The 21901-nt window shown below is 39.2% G+C and overlaps 1 protein-coding gene across 4 annotated transcripts in view; it reads right to left on the reverse strand.

Annotated features, from left to right (window-relative positions):
• Positions 1 to 21901, reverse strand: part of PPARGC1A (PPARG coactivator 1 alpha) — a 662747-nt gene that overhangs the window by 15805 nt on the left and 625041 nt on the right. For all 4 annotated transcript variants that reach the window (XM_067735645.1, XM_067735648.1, XM_067735647.1 and 1 more), the window contains 6 exons: positions 21245 to 21449; positions 17126 to 17171; positions 16943 to 17016; positions 4005 to 4920; positions 3339 to 3443; positions 3066 to 3186 (listed from right to left, as the gene is read on the reverse strand). In XM_067735645.1, coding sequence (XP_067591746.1) covers positions 3066 to 3186; positions 3339 to 3443; positions 4005 to 4920; positions 16943 to 17016; positions 17126 to 17171; positions 21245 to 21449 — 1467 coding nt within the window. The remainder of the gene's footprint in view (positions 1 to 3065; positions 3187 to 3338; positions 3444 to 4004; positions 4921 to 16942; positions 17017 to 17125; positions 17172 to 21244; positions 21450 to 21901) is intronic.

The following is a 21901-nucleotide window of genomic DNA, read 5'->3' on the forward strand; positions in this document are numbered from 1 at the left end:
GCATTATGGCACAAGAAAGCAGACCATTTTGAGGAAGGAAATCAATCAGAAAAACTTCCTGCGGGTAATCTCATTAAATAGTTCCACTACGCCTTCAAGATATTCTTCAAAATCTTTATTATGACTTAAAGGACCCTTCAAGGATCTGGTGACCATGGAGCCCTCCAGACTTATTTCTTGCCTCTCCTGTACCCTGGTGTTCTAATTAAATGACTAGCAGTTTCCCAATATAGCTTGTTCTTTTCCAGAGACTTAGTATAAGCTAAAGTCTCTGCCTAGAATAGTAATTTCCAATAAAAATATAATGCACCATATGTAACTTTTAAATTTTCTGAGGCACATTTTAAAAAGTAAAAAAAACAAATTTAATTTTAATAATATATTTTACTTGGCTCAGCATAGCCAAAATATTATTGTTTCAACTTGTCATTGATGTAAAAAATATTAATGAAGTATTTTACACTCTTTTTTTTTTTTGTACTGTCTTCAAAATTCAATCACACTCATAGTGCATCTAAATTTGGGACTAGCTGAATTAGCCTCATGGCTAATGGCTCCCACACTGGACAACACAGGTGAAAAAACCTTTGCCCTTTCCTCCCTTTAGGTTTCAAATCAATCTCGCCCTCCAGGGATACCCTCCCTCGTTCCCAGGGCTGGTTGCCGACCCATTTGCCACTGCAGTACCTTAGGCGCATCCTCTGCAATAGCAATTAACACACCCTATTGCCTCTTCATGTATCTTTACCAGCCAGTAGACTTGAACTCCCTGGATGTGGGGACTAGGTCTTACCTAATTTTAGAACCCAGGCACCTAACAAATGTCTCTCATACACTCATGTGTTTTCACTTATTTTAAGCAAAAATAGCATCTAATAGTCCAAGTGGGAATTGGTTTAATAGTTAAGTCCCAAATCTTTATACTAAGCTCTTACTACCTATGGGTCACTGTGTTAGTAAACAATCTCTATGTCCTAGTTTTCTTTTTTAATCTGCTTTTTTAAAAAAAATAAACATCTCAAAGCCAAAATTCTCACAAACGTCTAGTTAATTATGATGACTTAATATAAGCCAAGTTGACATTTGCACTATAATTGCTGTCTTTCAAAGGGAACTGATACAGACTGTCTTAGTCAAAGAATTAACCAAGGAACTGGTCAATATTTGTGACACAGGGAAAGGCAGGGTGGTAGGGTGGTATCTGCTTCCAGACTGAGGCTAGTGGCCTCAAGAGTGCTTTTGGCTCAGGCATCTATGGAATATAGACCATCACACTCTTCGATCTATTTGTAAAGAACCAAACTAGCAAAAATGACCCCTCCCTCCCTTTCTTCACCCTAGTAAGTATCTGGCACTAAATTATCTTTGGAAGAATAGAATAAGCACATGTCATTTATCTACATCTATCTACATAGCTTTGGTTACAGCTGTGTTATATTTTGCACAAATGAGCAAATATATGATAAAACAATTTCTCTCTTTAGTGTCATTCTTTTGGGAAGAAACATGAAGAGTTTTATCAAATACGAATATGAAAACATTGAAATAACTATTTACCTTCATGCTTACTCAACATGACTCTCTTTGGTATATATTAACTGTACCGTGCCACACTACAAGGCTTTGTAAACTATATGGCACTCTATAAATGTGAATTATTATAATTATTGAACAGGCTATTAATTAAAAACATCTAAGTTAGAAAATTGAATTTTTAATTTTCATTCGTCTTCTTAAGTGTTAACTAATGATACTCTGGCAGATGTTAATATCACAGCTCATTTGAAAGTTGAGAAAAATGAGGGAAAGTGTTATAATTTTCACAAGGCCTTTAATTTGGTCTTAGGTAGATTCGAAGTTAAATGGCAGCAAAGCCCTAGATCGTTAGCCTACGTATTCAATTACTTCTCCCTTCTTTTTCCTTGAGTGCCTGAGTTAACAAACCTCTCAGTTAACCTTTTTCCTCCAGTTGATAACTGTTGGCCAACGCTCGATTTGGACTCTATTAGTCAGCTCTTCCAGGTAGGTTTTTCAAGATTTTGTTGATGGTTGTGGGTTGTTTTAAAGGTACCATATCCATCTAACATTTACAGCTAAAAACCATTTCCCCTAAGCCCTGGTTAGCTTGTATGCAAGATGTGTCAAAGGTTGATCTTCATTGAAATGACGTTTAGCAGCTAACAGACAGCAGCTGCAATGAATGAAAACAGTGCCATTTCCAATGGATATGCCATGGCTCCCTAAAGCACCATGTTGGGAAAGCCCTCAAGGCTCTATTGGGGCTCAGTGGGAAAGATTTCCTTAATCAATTAGGAATATCTGCCTTGAACAAGTACTGGATGCTGACAATTGGAGGACCTCCTTTTTGCCTTCTAAGGTCTGACCAACGGAGAACGAACTAGATGCACATAACCTAGACCCTAACCCCAAAGGGTCAGTACTGTGTATATGTCAAGCGAATGTAATACCCTGCAGTACGTGGTGCTGAAATCCATAATAGGTTATTGAAAAGCAGTTCATAAGAAATATGGATGTGTTAGTTGTTGACCTGGCACAAGGAAGAAATGATGACTTTCTTAGCAAATCTTTCTCTACCACTGCCTTTAAATCTAACTCAATCCAACTCTCACGTCTGCCAAAAAGACGAAAACTGAAACCAAATAGTGATATCTCTTCATTTTCCACTCAGAGAAAAAAAAGCAGCAGAGAACAATACAAAGAACTCATCCTCTGGCTTGATGCGACCAGTATCTGACTGGACAAATCTCTCCTTCCTCCATTTTTAGAAACAAAGGTCGAAAACAGTAATGAGCTTCAAGATGAATGAGAAACAGGTAGTATGGAGGAGAAATACACTGACCTAACGTTTTGCTTTCCAATAGTCTGTGTTAAGAGGGACTGAGGACTCACTGATGCTTTAAAGCCAAAAGGCTGAGTATTGCATATTCTAACAAGAGTCTTTCCCTTATTTTCTAATCTATGCCCACCCCCACGAAAAGAAAAGACAGGAGAAAAAAAGAAAAGAAACCCTCCTGTAAAATGAAAGTAAGCTCCAAGCTGCTTACAATTGCCTTCTGCCTTTGCCTCTCTCTCTGTTTGGCCCTTTCAGACTCCCGTTTCTCATACTCTCTGCGGTATTCTTCCCTCTTCAGCCTCTCGTGCTGATACTCTTCGTAGCTGTCATACCTGAGAAACATAACTTCATCATTAAGGCAACCACCTCCAATCGCATGAGCAAAATTAATCGGAAATTGGGGAAGGGGCGGGGTTTTAGAAAACATCTTGTCATCTACGGGAGGAGATGAGAGGCGCGGAGGGAAAAGGACGTGTGTCATTACCTGGGCCGCCGGCCGTAGGGCGATCTTGAACGTGATCTCGCGCACAGGGGAGAATTTCGGTGCGCGCGGTGTCTGCAGTGGCCTGACTCATAGTAGTAGCAAGATCTGGGAGAGAGGAGGAAAAACAGAAGGGCATTTGCAACTGCCAGTGAACCCCAGTTTATCGGCATGACTGAACAGCCCCTGGAATTCCGCATTACATAAACCGGCTTTCAGTTCCCAGCTACTTGTGAGATTTCCCAGTGACAGTTTGTGATCATCTAGTCAGCTTAGAGGTCTGGAGTGACGTGTTCTCTTGCAGCGTCTCTTATTGATGTGAATGCCGAACGCCGGCCTGGTACACTGTCAGCTTTATCTTGCATGGATCTCACCTATCCTGGCACAAGGCAGCTCTCCAGGTAATGGAAAAAGGTAGATGAGCAAGTTTCTTACAAATTGCTCTCTCAGATCTGACTGGCTCAAGGCACTGTGTTCAAGAATGACAGATTTAAGAGAAGATGGGGAGGAATGTATGGGTAACGACAATCTCCTTAGTTCCTGTGGCACTGGGAATGGATGGTGAGGGGCTGGGCTGCCTGTGGGTTTTGAATGCATTTTTTTGCCTTTGTTTTTTTTTTCACTTCCTGGGGACGCCTTAGGCTTTGGGTGGGTTTTGACAAGGTTTACCTTGAAGAGGATCTACTGCCTGGGGACCTTGATCTTGACCTGGAATATGGTGATCGAGAACACGACCTATGTCGAGAAAAGGACCGTGAACGAGAGCGCATCCTTTGGGGTCTTTGAGAAAATAAGGATTTGGGTGGTGACACGGAATCTCTACATGGAGAGTTAAAAGAAGAACAAGAAGGCGACACATGGAACAATGAATAGGACTGCGTGCCATCCCAAGGGGACTTCAGTTTATCACTTTCATCCTCGCTGTCATCAAACAGGCCATCCATGGCTAGTCCTGAATTTATAAACATAGGTAGTTTGGAGAATTGTTCATTACTGAAATCACTGTCCCTCAGTTCACTGGTCTTGTCTGCTTCGTCGTCAAAAACAGCTTGACTGGGATGACCGAAGTGCTTGTTCAGCTCAGCTCGGATTTCCTGGTCTTGGAGCTGTTTTCTGGTGCTGCCGGGAGAGACCTGCCTGCTCACCCCCGAGGCCTCTCTCAGGTAGCACTGGTCTGAATCTGTGGAAGAGCGCATCTGCCCCTGCCAGTTGGAGGAGGCATCTTTATATTCTAGTTGTCTGGAGTCGTGGAGCTCCTGTGATATATTAATGAGTATTTCCGTTTTGGAATTAATTGACTGACAATAGTCATGGTCACCAAACAGCCGCAGACTGGGCCGCTTGGCCTTCCTTTCCTCGTGTCCACTGGTGAGCACGGAGGTCTTGCTGAGCTGTGCGTACAACTCAGACTGCTCGGGCCCTTTCCTGGTGGAGTTATTGTCTTGGATACCGGAAGACTCACTGTACCGGGCCTTCTTTGATGGCGGAGGTACCACAGTCTTGCAAGAGGGCTTCAGCTTTGGAGAAGCCCTAAAAGGGTTATCTTGGTTGCCTTTATGAGGAGGAGTTGTGGGTGGAGTTAGGCCTAAGATAATAAAAGAAAAAAAAAAGGGGAGGGGAGAGAGAGAAAGAAAAGAGACAGAGATATGTTGTTAAATGCCAGGATATGCTTTCCTAACTTTTCCAAGATTTCAGACAATGGTTAAAACTCAGTGAAAAGGAAGGAAACTAAATTCATGATAAGACCGGAAAAAGTGACTCTGTCTCCCGAAGCCTCTGTCACCAAGAAAAGATGGATCTACGATATGAGGCTGTGGTGAAAGCCATGATATTTTGTATTTCAAACGCCAATGCTAACCGATCCTGCTTCCCAGGAAACATGAGCACGTCACCACCAGGCATTACAAAAGCTCAGATTTACAGGGGCTTCTCACAGTCTTGGTTGTGGAAAATTAACACGGTAGGGACACAGGGAAATCATAGAAGACCTTTGGTGGCATTTGTCTGCAAAGAATGCTGGGGAGGATGCATGTAGGTCAGGAATTTTTGTAAAATCAAGGATATCTACCCACGGAGCCAAAGAATTAGGCAACTTTAAAAAAAAAGAAAAGAAAAGAAAAGATGGGATGACAGCAACTGGGGGGGAGGGTGGGAATGACATTGGCAACATCAAAGTAAGTTCAGTAAAATGCAGCCGGCTAGCGCAGGGTACCAGACAACTCTACAACATGACGGCAATGATTCTCTGTCTCCACAGTTCATTAACTTTGTAAACCATGGCTAATGTAGGCATAGTACATTCTTGTAAGCATAACTAATACATTCTGTCAAAAATATGGCTCTGCAACAGAAACTTAAGTGAACAGTAACACTAAATATTGCGGTACCAGCACACCATTTTATCTGGAGCACCACATCAGGGCGGGTTAGGAGGCTGAAGGATTGAAACGAATCCAAGCTTCGGCAACTAACTAATTGAAAAAATGAAAAAAAAAAAGAAAGGAAGAAGAGGGGGAATCTGTCAGTTGTTGCCTTTTGTGCTTTTCTACAGAGGGCAGAAAATTCCATCACAAGTCATTGTGGGAGAGCGTGTGAAGGCTAGTTATCTCTGTTCAGTTTCACCCCTAAGTCCTCCTCAGCCCTTTATGCCAAGGAAGAAGAATTGTGGAAAAGCTCCAGAGTCGACGGAACTTTGAAGAAGGGCAGGCTGGAGTTCAAATGACTTTATGCTTACAAGGGAACATTTTAGTTTACAATACACTTTTTATTTAGGAGGACGGGAGGATGCTATTCAGCAAAAAAGAACTTAAGTCCACAAGAAGCCTGGGGTTGGACTTAAGGCGACTGCATGCTTCAAGGAAAATTCTACCTTGACACACACACATACATACACACACATAACCAAGTAGGGCACAGAACGCTACATGAAGTTTTGGTATGAACAGGAAGACACTGCCTCTCTCCCCTACTTGACAATAAAGAGATAGAAGAAATTAATATTTTCCTTAAAATGAAATATTTTGCACCAATATTTGGCAACTTTTATTATACGTAGCTAATTCTCCCTAAAGGAGGGAAGGAAACGTACAAGAATGCAAAAAGGTTTGACTTTGGACATCTATCCCAGAAAAGTTCAGAAAGACAGGGAAATGCAAACAGAAAGAGAAGGAGACACTGCTCTCCCTTCGTGACACATCTGAGTCTCAGAAAAGCTTCCCTTTATCAGCAGCCTACTGTACGCCTGCCCTCCATTCTTTGCTTGAAGATAATAGGGAGGTGACATTACTGAAGGAATCATCTATGTCACCGAAGTTCACTCTCCTTGTGTTCCCTCTTTCATAGACAAGTATATCTTTTACTCACTCTGAGAAATTCCTATATGGCCAATTTTCTCTCCTCCTTCCCTCCTTCCCCTCCTTCCCCTCCTTCCCCTCCTCCGTCTCTTCCTATTCCTCCCATTTCCCCCTCCATCTCCTTCTCCCCTTCCTTTTCGTGCTTTCTTTCTTACCCTGTCTATCTTTCTGTTTGTCCATCTCTCTCTCTGCTTGTTTCCTCTACCCTTTGCACTGCCCCATTCATACACACTGATTTCAACCACATGCTACCTTCAATTACTGCTACAACAAATGTAAAGATACCAACTCCCAGCAAAGAAATGACAAGATCTCAAATACTTCTCACAGGAAGCTAAGATGCTCAAAGAAATAATGATGAATAATCTCTCTTTGCTGAGTAAATAACAGTCAAATATTCCAAATGAGATAGCCCTTGAATTGGGGGAAATGACATTCAACATCCTCAAATACAACTTCATAGATCTTTTCATGATACTCTGAATGGGGGTAATTTTTACTTTTCCAATAATTCACTGCCAGGATCACTCACTTACCAGATATTGCTATATTTTCACGCTTATCTTTTTGAATGTGAATTACATCTTGTCTCTCCAGACAGATGAGAAGCTCTCAGTGGAATATTGCTCGGGCTTATTTTTGCAAAATGTTTCACTCATTTTTATTTTTCTAGATCCTCCTTTACTAGTAGGTGTCCCATTTCAGTGGCCCACGGATCACTTGGGAAGCTGGTCAAATATTTTTAATGACACGGTTCATAGACCACTTATGGAGAGCCACTATCCCGCCGCGTCTATGTGGCACCTTGCCTTGATCTCAGGTAGATACATTTTGACTGACATTCTAGACTTATAAAAAGAAACCCTAAACTTCAGAAACACCAAATTAGGCCACTATTAAAGAGAGACTAGTTCTAAAAATAGCTCAGCTATCTAGGGATTTTAAATATAGAAATTCTTTTTCGTCTTGAACATTTGAAACCCTTGTCCTAGTACCTAAGCTCATTATCGCTTAAATAACCGATTCTCAAGTTGCTCTTGGGAGCGCTAACACATGATTAGAGTTTCTTGGCGTTGAAAACAAAGCCTTTTACTTCCTTTTCATTTTAGATGGCCTGTGGCAATTAAACAGACTTTCACTCAGCACCTACTGTGTGCTGAATATTCCACCAAATGCTGGCATTTCAGGGATTCAGCCCCCAGGACTTCATAAAGAGATCATTCTTTAAAATCTGCAGTGAGTACAGATTTTCTTGTGCATCTGCTTAAAACTTACAGAAACACCCTGAGATAACCAGATATACCCTGTGAGTGAAAATATCAGGGCTAGAAATTTCGGACGGCCCTGCTCATTAAATAATACTCTCTTAGTAGATGGAAGTTATTTTAGGATTAGTGAGTCGGTGGGCAGGGAAAAATAATTCAGATCATTCCCTAACCTTTTGACTATTTACTGAAACTTCTTCAATCTGAGGAGAATACCCCAGAGCAAGACTGAGACATCTTAAGGAGCACGAGACTGCGTGTCACCAGTGCCTCATTGAAAATCTATTTCCAGATAGGGTTGAGATCCAGAGTAAAACAAAACAAAGCAAAACAAAAGTATAAGAAGCGGGGCTTCCCTGGTGGCGCAGTGGTTGAGAGTCCGCCTGCTGATGCAGGGGACACGGGTTCGTGCCCCGGTCCGGGAAGATCCCACATGCCGCGGAGCGGCTGGGCCCGTGAGCCATGGCCGCTGAGCCTGTGCGTCCGGAGCCTGTGCTCCGCAACGGGAGAGGCCAAAACATTGAGAGGCCCGCGTACCGCAAAAAAATAAAATAATAAATAAATAAATAAAAGTGTAAGAAGCTTTTTTTTTTTTCCTTTTCTTGTAACGTGATGTCCAGCTTTTAGGAGTTGTGCCCGGGACAGGGAACCCTTTGCTGCACCTGAACTAATTAGATTTCTCTAACCCCATCTCCTCCACCCAGAATGTTTTCCCCTGCGGTAGAAGGGCAGTCAATAATCAATTCCTCAACCCCACTACCTTTGTCATCTTCCCACTAATTGCCGGACTCTCAATTTCAGCCCACAAGCCTAAATCAACCGGGCTAATGCCTCCCATAACCTCCGGATTATTTCCTGTGTGTTGATTTTCTGGGGAATGTGTACATTTTGGTGTTGACAGTACAAGGTATATTCCATGCTCTCTCTTGAACTTAGCAGGTTTTGACAGATTTATGTGAGGACAGATGGCCATTACAGGCTGAAGGCTGACAAGAGGCAGTTCAGAACATTGTTAACACACTTGCACAAACTCTCAGCAGTGCAGCACTGTGCAGAATGTAATTCAGACTATAGCTTTTTTATTGCTGCCTATTTTCTTTTGTCAGAAGAGCCTGCTGTGCAGAGCAACAAATGGCTGCTATTACCCAGAACGTAATGGGTGTCAGACAAATCACGTAACACAAACAATCAAGAGTATGTAGGTCATATTTCAACGGAGCACAACCTTAGCAATATTTATGATTACTGCATTGAAATGTGCTCTATAATAAACAAGTACCTCTACATCACTCACACTTCTGCACTTCTGCACAGCAAATCTGGGGGAAGTGGTACACACTCTCCCACACTCTCCAGTTATCTTTTTAAACAGCCCTTTAAAAAAAAAAAGTCAGAGACAAGTTTGGTTTGGTTTTGTGTTTCATTATGTGCTATAAAACGATCTCCTTTGAGGAGTTATCTTTTGGGTTGGTGTGTTTAATTGAATGACTGATAAATGGCAAGTCTTCTGCTCTGTATTCTGTGCTCCACTATCCAGCCAATGACTTCAGCAAGATCTTTCTTAATAGTTTACACAGTTTTACAGTTTACATTTCACACAACCTCCTGCTAAATCTGTGACTCGCTTTGGAGTTTGACAGTGGGATTTTTCTTATGTCAAATGCCAGTTCTAAGATTTCTCAAGGAAAGACACCAAGAAGATGATTTTCTAATTTGCTTAAAAACTCACCAAAGAAGGAGGACTGGGCAAAGAGAGGAGAGTAACTTGAGTTCTACTCACATATTTTTGGCCTCAAGAACTTGGAGTGGGTGTCAAGGGAGCATAGGAAGGACTGATACTCAATCAGTATGAACTGTTACTGCTATCATTGTTAAAATATTTTGTTGATAAAAGCTCCTCCAGTGCTCTCTCTTCACCCCTAACTTCCCCAGGACTCACTGGATCTCCACAAAAGGCAGCAACCAAAGTGTTAACCCCTGACACAGAAGGGCCTCCCACACCTCGCTCTGGTACCCAGGCTGGCATGTCCCCTCTGACTGATGGAGCCCCCACCTTTCCTGCTTTTTAAGGATTTCCTGTATCAGCTCTGAGAACTGGGGAACAAACTCACCGCACAGAAAAGCTTCAGAACATTCCTATGACATGTGTCTAGTGCCCCAACTCTTGCTCATGGAAGATGAAGCTGTTATTCACTGGCCCTCGGGCATTTTCCCACAGAGCTGGGGCAGGAGAGGGGGTCCGGGTCAGGGAGGGAGGAGTCTGGCTTTCCAGGTGTCTCCCACCAAACCCCTGAAGTTGATATGGGAGAGAAAATTGCTTTGCTATCCTTGGCTTGCAAGACATTGGATAGTACCATTTCCAGAAAAGAAAACTGAGGTGTTTTTCAGACGCTGAGTCAAGAAGAATGAGATTAAAAATAGAAAATGAGGGATATGAAATATGGAAGAAATATGGAAGAAATTCCTGTCAGGACGAGTTGCAAAACACTGGAGTGGGCTGTAAAGAGAATTTGCTGGGTCTCCCTTTCTTGGCTTCTTCAGCCACAGGAATGGATTATATGACCTGTCAAAATCACTTTCTAGTTCTCTGTCGCTGTGGCTTTCTGTTAAAACTACCAACTACTATTCCTATTTTGCTTTGGTCTATTTCCCCACGGGTAAGTCACATACAAAAGATGTATATACCAAAAGGGTACAGCAAATTTATGCTGTTTGTCCATATACCATCCAGCGAAATCAGCTTTGAAATGGGAAGTCCAAAAATGACAATACAAGACTCCACATAAAAGAATAAGAAATTACTCAGTGATGGGTTATTGAGCTGGGATTTTTAAGTGCAAGTCTACTGAAGTGCAATTTCAATAACTGCCGATTTAAACCAAATCCACCATCATGAAAACCATGGGGAAAATATACATATCGATGGAGGAAAGCATTGCTAAGACCTCGTCAGTTAGGGTGATGAGAGTGCTGATGATTTTGTCCTTATTTTCCTAATTAGTTATATTTATTCGTATTACTTTTACAGTAATAAAAATAAAACATTTATATATACATATACATGTGTGTGTGTGTATATATATATATATATATACACACACACATATAGATATATATGTATGTACATGTAAATAAATATATATAAATAAAAGTTTGGGGGTTCCTAATCAAATTCCTTCATGCCCTGTGGTTAAAACCATCACCTTGTTGAGCTGACATTGCTTTGCCATTCCCACTTCAGAAGCAAAAAGGCTAGCACTCTGAACATCTCCATATGCAATGGATTGAAATGCCTTCTGCCAAAAGAGCATTCTCTTTTCTCTCACCTTGCTTTACTAACAGCTATTTTGGAATCAAATTAGTTTTTACACCTGTAAAAGAGAAGCTTTTTTTTTATCAGCCAAAATGAGCTACTTTAGGACAATCACAAAGTCAGACCAGCTGGTGATACTTAATAAAGCAAACTTCCTATCTCATCCCTCCCGTTTCCCAAAGACTCTGCAGATGGGGCAGAGGGATTATTCTTGAGGCCTTAGAATTTTGTTGACTCTTTACGTTTTCACTTAAATGTTTGGAAATTTTCACTAAACTTTGTAAAATTAAATAAGAAGACACCAGAAAGTCCTGGGCAACAGCTTGATCCATGTCCTCTGTTGCAGCCAAAGGCATTAAGCATGTATACGAAGGATCAGCAAATCAACAACCTGAATGCTGTTCGCACCCTGTCCACCCTTCTGCTGCACTGACGGCAGACATTACTAACTGATCATGACATTCCCACTGAGTACAGACTTGGCCTTAGCATCCTTCTCAACACAATGCTTCTGGCAGCCAATACCAATCAATGACACTTGGCAAGTGAAATAAAACCTATTTAACATAACAGATGTCCACTACTATCTTTAAAATTCAGGCATCAGGAAAGAGACATAATCTCTAGTTAGACCGACTCGCTTTGAACCCAGGGTCCACCACAGACCTAGAATCGACATATAGCTTTTTCCTTCACAATTAAATGGACAGACAGTCAAAAAATAATACATGTGGGGCTTCCCTGGTGGCGCAGTGGTTGAGAGTTCGCCTGCCGATGCAGGGGAAGCGGGTTCGTGCCCCGGTCCGGGAAGATCCCACATGCCGCAGAACGGCTGCGCACGGGAGCCATGGCCACTGAGCCTGCGCGTCCGGAGCCTGAGGCCCGCGTACCGCAAAAAAAAAAATAAATAAAATTAAATAAAAATAATACATGTGAAGTGCCTATTAGTGAATGTCTAGCCTCTAGGATTTGTAGTAACAGCAGAAGTACCTGTTGTTGAGAGAATGAATGCCCAAGGGGAGATTTTTCTACCTTGATTTAGTAAATCCCAGCCCCACACCAAAAGCAGTATATGTTCAATTTCATGGGGAGTTAGGGGAATTTTACCACAAAAGAGAATACATAACTTCATATATGAGAGTGCTAAAGAAGAGCTAGCACAAAGGCCAATAAAAGGCACCAGGTAAAAGGTAGTCAAAAGTTGAAAAGGTGAGCAGGAACGTACAATGACCTCCAGAAATGAACTTAACGTAGAATTAGTAATTAAATAGCTAATAGTTATTGAACACATATGCTGTCACTGGACTAAGCTTTTTTCATGTTTGATATCATTTAATCCTCACAGTGACTCAATGAGATGCAGGTACTGTGATCAGCTTCATTTGATACATAAGCTTCCTGAGTCTTACAGAATTTAATTAAATTGACCAAAGGCCTTACAGCTAGATGGGGGTAGACCCAGAATTTAAACTTGGGTTTGTCCAATATCAGAGCCAAGGTTTTTCTCAGCTTCACTAAACTGTGCTGTCTGTTTTTTAAAAAATCATAATAGACTACTTTCATTTGGAGATTTGCAGCTTTTAAAGTATCTTAGTTCAGGTAGTATCACACGAAATTGCCAATTTTTTGGGGATGTCAAAAATGTTGAATACTGGCAATTTTATGTTTCAATTTACAATACAGTATCTTCTGCTCCATCAATATCTTCTCTCCTTTCCACCCACACACTTAAAAATCAGATGCAAATATTTTTCTCCCTTAAGGCACCCCAAGTCAGTGGAGCGCTCAATTTCCTCCAAACTCCTTTCCACAGATCAACTCTGTCACTCACTGCCTAATGGTATTGCCTTAGTGCTTCCTTCAGTCCTGAACTGTCTCTACAATTCTTTTCAATCTTTTGCACAATCATGGTATTTAACTTGAAGCCATGTTACAGGGTTCCCTATGAAAGCTTATTTTCTCCCTTTGGTGATTCTCCTGAGGTACAATCAGTGTTTGTCATATCCTCCAAACGCTACTACACAACAAATTTTACTGAAGACGTTTAGTGGGGATGGAGGTCATGAACATTACACATTGTCTAGCACTTCAAACACACAATAGCTTTATCAAAAAAAAAAAAAACCCTCTTCTCCCCCAATCTCCTCCTCCCTATACCATCCTCCGAGCAGGTTTCAAACTTCTCCTTCTAGCCACCTTCTACAGCCTCCAAGTTCTTCTTCATCCCTTGATTTTCCTGTAGCTTGAATTCCCTTCTTGCATGTAATGCAATTTGGCCATACATCAGCTTGTGTAATGTGTATCTGCACTCATTACCACCATGCTCAACAAATGAAAAACAACCTCTGGGCCCACCTTCTTTTGAAAGTAGCAAAACATTATAAACAGTAAATAATATTTTCCCTTCATGCTACTTGGACAATATGTGTTATTTTCCCAACTGACTATAAGCCCACATCTTAAAAACAAGAATATTTATTTAGCACCTACTATGAGCCAAGTACAATAGTCCATGGTTTGCATGGATTAGTCTCTATGTCTTTTTTTTTTTTTTTTTTTTTTGCGGTACGCGGGCCTCTCACTGTTGTGGCCTCTCCCGTTGCAGAGCACAGGCTCCGGACGCACAGGCTCAGCGGCCATGGCTCACGGACCCAGCCGCTCCGCGGCATGTGGGATCTTCCCAGACCGGGGCATGAACCCGTGTCCCCTGCATCGGCAGGCGGACTCTCAACCACTGCGCCACCAGGGAAGCCCAGTCTCTATGTCTTATGCTTGATAAATATTCCCCAAGATCTACAGTGTTGCAAGCATAGAGCAGGTATTATATATGTTATATATGTTGGTAAATTGATTTCCATTGTACTCAATAATCTTTCAAAGCACTAATAAAAAGGGATTTAAACTAGTAAGATGAATTCTGGTTCACCAACAGAAATAAATCCACTGTATATATTTTTAGGATGCTAAGTATTTTTTTAAAAAGTATCTTCTATAAATTCTCAACAGTGTAGCCTACTAACCTTTCAAATGTATAACTAAATTATTTAAAATTAGGTCAGTAAGAGAAATAATAAAACTTCTGACAAGAAGAAAATAAAAATAAGTGCTTTTTTGTAACATCATAATCTTATGAGTACAAGGAATGCAATTTAAATGATGTTATACACATAAATGAGCAAAATATTTTAAAAACGAAGATACCCAATGCTAGCAAGGATGTAATAAAGCAAATATATCCACATAGTGATAATAGGACTATAAGTGGAAACACCTCTTTTGGAAAGCAATGGGGCAATATGTATCAGAAGCCCCCAAGATATTTATATCCTTATATTCATATTAATAACTACTAGTAATTCATTTTGAGAAAAATAAGATTTAAAAAATTTATGAACAAAGATTTCCACTGCAGTGCTATTTCAAAATGGTAACACTTTAAAACAACCTAAATGTGTAACAAAGAAGTATAATTAAATTTTGATACAGTTTGATGCACCTACTCAAACTAATGTTATACAGCACACTAAGAAAAGCCTGATAATAAAGGGTCTGTGATGATATAAAACTTCCTTATTAAAATGTTAACTGAAAAATCAGAATGCAAAATTATGTATATACAAAATGATCACAGATGTAAAAATATCCATAGAAAACAATTTAGAACTATACACAATTTTTCCACTAGTTTGTATTTTTGACATTTTTTATAGTAAGCTTATATTATTTATAATCAGAGAAAAATTAAAAAAATGTTTCTTTAATGGAAAGCTTGGTATCAGTATATACAGTGGAAGCTTTCTCAAACCTCTCTAAACCAAAGCAACTTACACCTACAGCCATCCTAAACACTCCTAGTTAATAGATTCCTTTCAGCTGGTTGTTACTATAGCCAAGGTAATGTATGTTCACAAATCCACTAATGTCCATTGTACTGGTGACTGAAATTATGTCAGATAATAAAATATTATATAACTGAATGAAATGTTAGTAAGAAAAGTTTTTTCTATTAAAAGACCCGATAAAGGTATATTACTAAAAGAAGGGCTGTCAACTTAGTTGTAGGTGGATGGTATGGGAAAACATAAGGAATTATTATGACTTATGTTAAAAAAATCATAAAAACCTAGAATGATTCTGCACTCAGACTCCCACACAAATACCCTTAATTATTTTCCTTCAAAAACCAAGAAATGAAACGCGAATACCATCTTTGATGCATTATTAGTGAAGTTTGTGCCAGAAAGATGAACGGATCCCTAGTTAGTACATTTAAGTTCAGTGCAAAGGTCTGTCTTATACCAAAAATTTTATATTTGAATGTGTAATTTGTATGTTTTAAGCAAAAGTAAAATGATTAAACTGTGTACACTTCAATCAACTTTTTAGATAAAACCACCAAATACTCACTCATTGGTCGGACAAGAAGGCCTCTACTGCACATAATACACGCACACAAAAGTTACTTATGATCACACGTGTAATTGTAATTTATTTAAGAAATGATGTTATATATATTCTTTATATGTGAATACATGTGTGTACATCTATTATTATATAACGATATATTTATACTTGTATACGCACATATAAAATATATATAAATACCATGAAATTAACTGCTCTACTGCTTGACCAAATCATGCAATCATGCAACAGACCTTTCATAAGGAAGTAAGTTAGCAAACTCAAAGGGTGAAATTAAACTTAGTAACAGTGTCCACGGTGTGTGTAGGCACCGTAGTTCTGGTTGAAAGCATTTGTTTAACTTACTGTTCCTTTACCCTTATCAGCAATGGCCAAAGCCTAGGAACTTCTTGTACAGACATCCTCAGATTCACTTTCTGGTGGGGTTCAAGTGCCTAAACCTAGGCACTTACTGCAAAGGCACCATTTGCAGCCAACTCAGAAGTCTGCCTAGGAACTCTGGATTTGTAAGTTTCTCAGGGGTTAGTTCAAGTTTTTAAAGCTTCTTCCTCTTCAGAATGTGAAGTAAGACTGGCCAAATAAATTAAGAAGTCCAAACGGTGAAGGAAATTGCTCTTGTTTAAAATATATAAGAACATTTTGTTTTGGTGAATGGACATATTTTCATTTTTTTCCTTTACTGGAAAGATATAAAGATGGTAACATATATAGGAGAGCATTACACTGTTGAGTACAATGGTGATTAAGAAAATATTTCAGGTGAAGTATTGATAATTAGTAAACCTGAGTTCAAACCTTTGCTCTTTGTTTTCTAGCTCTGCAATCTTGGGCAAGTTACTTAACGTCTCTGAACCTTATTTTCTCATCTTAAAAATGAAAAATACTACCACCATCTTCATGAGGTCATTATGAAATCAGCTAAAACCACTTATACGCTTGGCATATCTATTGAGTGGAAGACCAATAAATGTTAATTTCTCCTCCTACTCAAGTTTTAGTGTCTTAATCGGAAATAGGTTTATTTGTGGATCCAAATCAATGATATATATCAGAGGGTCTGGCCCAGGTGTGACACACAATAAATGTCTCCTCCTAAAAAAATAAACAACTGAAAATATTTATAGATAACTTCTTATCCAATGTTGTTTGTACTCTGTGAATTTCATTAATCACATAGAGAATATACTCTAATATATATTTCACATACAGACTCACCCACACAAAAAGATTCAAGTGAAATGTAAGGCTTACCTGCAGTTCCAGAGAGTTCCACACTTAAGGTTCGTTCAATAGTCTTGTTCTCAAATGGGGAACCCTTGGGGTCACTGGAAGATATGGCACATTTATAAAAACAAACTGAAATGGAGTTGCTGTAGCCAAATGTATTAGAACCCCCTTCCCTTTCTGAAAATGGTTACATTTCATAATACTTACTTTGGTGACTCTGGGGTCAGAGGAAGAGATAAAGTTGTTGGTTTGGCTAAAGGAAAAAAAAGGAAACTAATTATGAAATATTGAGAGTTTTCAGATTTGTTTTCTTTCTACAAGTCAAGTTGGGAACTGGAAACTGGAAAGCTAAAGTAAGGAAGTCCCTGAATATTGGACCAAACTCAGACAACAGTCCATTATGCTAAAACAAATTCCAAACAACATTTGCATCAGTAAACTATCATTTGAAAACACATACGAAAACAGAATTTTCCCCAAAATGTAGCATCCCTGTTAAGGATACAAAATTTGCATCAGACCATCAGAGAGAAATAATGTTTTCTATTTTAATTTGGAATATAGTACACGGTTTGTTTAGGCAAGAAAACAGCAGAGTAACTACAAGACGACAGAACGTTATGAATATTCAGCTGATTTTTCTCCTAAAATGTATAATTTTATATCTAGCCCTGAGAATAGGTTATTTCTATGGGCCAAAGCTCACTCAAGAACTATTCTATTCACCGAAAATTAAGTGAGAGATTATGGCAAATTGTGGACACTGACCCAGATAGTTTAAAAGGCCTTCAGATCCCCAAATCTGATAGACAACTAAAGGAAAACTACTGTTTATCAGTTGAGAGACCTATAGACTTGCAAAGAGAGCTCATCTACTTCTTTTTCTGCTTCCTAAATCTTACCCTCCTACAGGAGGCATTTCCCAGTTATGAAGGGTGGAGTAAGAATCTTCTTCTCACTCCAAAATTTCAATTGCTTCTCCTTGGCAGTCTTGTCTTTTGAACAGAAGGAGGGGAAAACATGATGAGAAACGTACTTGGGATATACGTCCACATATTATGTATATATATGCTTATCTATAAAGATATTTTTATATGTATGTAGATTTTGTCAATTTTTTCTCATTAAAATAACTACTTTCAAAAGGTCAAGAGGTAGTCATTTATGTAATGAAACTCATGGACTTGAAACCAAAAAGGTCTTTAGTATAAACTTTCTTATTTTATGGATGAAAAACCTGAGACCTAAGATGCTGCATGATATTTCCAGGGCCATAAAACTAGTTACTGGCAGAGTCGGGCCCTGAATATGTTTTCTTTCCCCTATTATCAAAAGGAATTGCATTCAACAGATATTAAAGGAAATTAATCAACACCAGTAATTAAGGCCCTTTGAAATGTGAAAATACTATTTATGTCCAAATTAGGTTGAAATTAGGTACTTTACTTGGACAAATAGTATTTACATATACAAGTAGTATTTACATAGTATTTAATTTATAGATTTAGATTTCGTTTTTAAACAATTGAGTAGTTTATCATCTATCCAATATGCATCCAGAAATATGAAGCTCATGCTGTCTTGTGCAAATTAGGTACATTGACTGATTGGCTTTTTCAGATATACCAATAAATGAACTGATTTGACATTAACTTTCTAATATGTCTGACATAATGAGCCTTTCAAAAAGAACACACTTATGAAGGAACTTTACCAACTTCTATGGTGCTCAACTAATAATTAAGATAACACACACAGGTTCTGTACAAAATATCACCAGGTATGAATATGTGCTATGTCACACAATAATGTACATTGAAAATCGGTCACTGAAATTCCAGTTTTCAAGGTGTGGGGTAGCCTATCTGGAATGCTCAAAGGAAGATCCCCCAAATTCTGATTGTTGGGTAAAAGTAAGGCCTATGGCAATGGAAGGAAAGGAACAGGCAGTGGTCATATTTCGTGGGACAAAATGCAAACAGGAAATGAGGGTCACAGGAAGGGCACAGCTTCAAAGCACATCCAGAATCTAATCCCAAAATAATTCCACGTTCACAAAAACTACCACTAGAGGAGCTTTGATTTGGTTTACTGGAAGTTTAATCCACACTGTTCCAATGACTGGTAGACCAGAGGCTCTAAGATCCTTGAGGACAGGAATGAATCTTTTTCATGAAGATCATGATATCTTTGATGAATGACTGATATCTTTGATGAATGAATCAATAAATGAATAAATGGGACCATACAATCGCCAAAGTCCAGACCATTATCCTAGGGAAGTGAAAAGAACTGGACCCTACAATGGTACAGAGAGCACACGTGAAGCTCCGTGCAAAAAAATGACAATATGTTCAATAAGGTAACCTCAGAAAATCCTCTTAGTTATTGTTTCTAATTGTTCATATATTTTCTACATTAAAATTTTGAATAATAATTTAAATAATCCCTGAAACTCAGCATTTATTTCCTGTTGGTTATTAACAGCCAGCCATGTTTGCATGTTTATTTTCTTTTAGACCTCTAGTAACTACAGGAATTTTTTTTTCTTTGGTTGTTGTTGTTTAACAAGCTTTGTTCTATTCTGGGATATACTTCTGATGCCTCACCACAGATATATACCTTAAAAAAAAAAACCCTATATACAGCAGGTTTTATCTAAAGTGTATGTCCTTCATAGGCCAATTTAGTTCTTCACTGCCATGGTTTGTAACAGATTACAATAATATTTAGTGGTACATGGATTGACAAAATTAATAAACCCTCAAAATCCAAAAGGACCAAGTAAAATTAAAACAAAACAAAACAAAACAAAAAACCCCCCACTTTAAAACATGTGCTGCTGGACTATGTTTACTGACTACAGGGTTCCAGCAAGTTTGGGGCTTCAAATTCAGCTCCAGAAAATGAACATATGACCAGGACCATGTGGGGAGTAGCCCAGTGAATTCTTCATTTCAGGTCACCCACTAGAATCCCACAGCATGTCTGGTTCTGCACTGAGAAAACTGTTCCAGCGCATGCATGTGAGAGGCCAATCAGGGTGCAGCAAACTGAGAGACTGTGGCCCATTTTGATAAATATATTTCCTTGAACTGACAGAAAGGGATGGATAGTGATTTTTGAGATATCCACCAGGGAAAATCTAATTGAGAGCCAATTAAAAATATTAAAGGAATATGAAAATCCCGGGTTTATGGTGAGGTAGGGATGAGAGAGGGAAATTCAAAACACTGGAAAAGAAAAGATGTATTAAAAGCAGCAGCAACAGCATACCTGTATGAAATAATCATGGTTCAAAACAGGGATCAGGGGCTACCACTCTGCAGCTGGAAGGGGAATTGGGGAAACAAAAGGGAAAAAAAAAAGAGGTGGATGTTTATAACTGCTATTTTAGAATGTGTCTACTTCCACTACAAAGTCAGAGGTACAGATAATGTGGAAGTTAAATATTTTAAAGCAACGGCAACTTTCTATGGGCTCTCGTTGGGCCTCTACAATTAGAATATTTTGAAGGAAGACAAAGAAAGAAAGAAAGAAAGGAAGGAAGGAAGAAAGGACGAAAGAAAGAAAGAAACAAAGAAAGAAAGAAACAAAGAAAGGAAAGAAAGAAAGAAAATTTACCTTTGCTAAGACAGACTTTCCCCAAATCACCCTGATCTGCTCAGAAGTATCAGCCTTCTAGTAACGTACGGGGACAATAAAAATCACCCCAGATGTTTCGTGTAATATAAGCTTATATTTTTTAAATAGAAAGCAAATTTTTAAAATATCCAGGAATTTCCAAATCCTTATTTACAAAATAAAATTTGTGAGTATACCACGTAGTCTAAAACAAGAAGAATGCACATGATAAATGAGAGACTGCATAAATACTAGTTACTATTTCATAAGGGATAGACAGCAAGCAAATCAACAGTGCCTCATTTTTTTTTCCATTATTGGAAGGGAAAAAATAAAAGCTCTTTCATGAATTGGCTAGCCCAGCTTGCTCAGAACTTCAGTTATCTCAGCAATTCAGAGATTCCTACAAACCTCATCGGATGTTGCAATTCCCTCTCCACCACCCCTGGCTCCCCACCCGGCTAACATTTCAGGTGCCTTCTGGTGATTGTGAATTAGGCTGCATTTCAGCTAAATAGGGTATGTTCAACCTGTGTCCAAGGAAGGATTTTTTTTCCCCCAGTTATCATAAAGTGCTGAGTTCCCTTTCAAGAGAGACACCGATGGAACAGAAGCCCGAAGGTTGGGTATCCTCAGCCCAGCGTAGGCTTGCCCTGCCCTCTGCGCCCTCACCAGCAGCTTGTGTTTGGGTCCACAGCCTACCTTGTAAATGTTGTGACTGAGATTGTGTGTGGACCTTCTTTTTGGAGGTGCATTTGTCTCTGCTGCTGTTCCGGGTCTCTGTGGGTTTGGTGTGAGGAGGGTCATCATTTGTGGTCAGATACTTGAGAAGCTCCGAGCAGGGACGCCTTTGTGGCTTTTGCTGTTGACAAATGCTCTTCGCTTTATTGCTCCATGAATTCTCGGTCTTAAAAACAAGGCATAAAGAAAGCTAAAATTGGTGAACTGAACCTTATCAGAATGGATATAGGTTTTCTGAAGAGATGAGATTTTCAATGAAGTGTTCAGTCTAAGTGTACTAGATCTATGAGCTGTGAATAATTGTTTGCAGAACAAGGAAAGAAAATTACATTTAAAATTCCTAAATGACATTTATGCAGCTTTTTATTTCATTTCTCCTACATTTCAGTGTTCCTACTCAGCAACATGTAACTAACAAGACCCTAAGAGCCTTTACTGTGAGTAAAAAAAAAAAAAAAAAAAAAAAGCCGGTTTAAACCTTAATTTGCCACTGATTGCCAGAGCCCAGTAGTCACAATTCTCTTAAGTACCCCTTAACGCTCCGTTTTCACTCACAGTGAATGGCAAGACAAACATTGTTTAATACAGCCCGCTAACCGAATTATGTCATTCCAGCAT

Source organism: Pseudorca crassidens, chromosome 4, assembly GCF_039906515.1.
Source record: "Pseudorca crassidens isolate mPseCra1 chromosome 4, mPseCra1.hap1, whole genome shotgun sequence".
Classification (NCBI taxonomy): Eukaryota; Metazoa; Chordata; class Mammalia; order Artiodactyla; family Delphinidae; genus Pseudorca; species Pseudorca crassidens.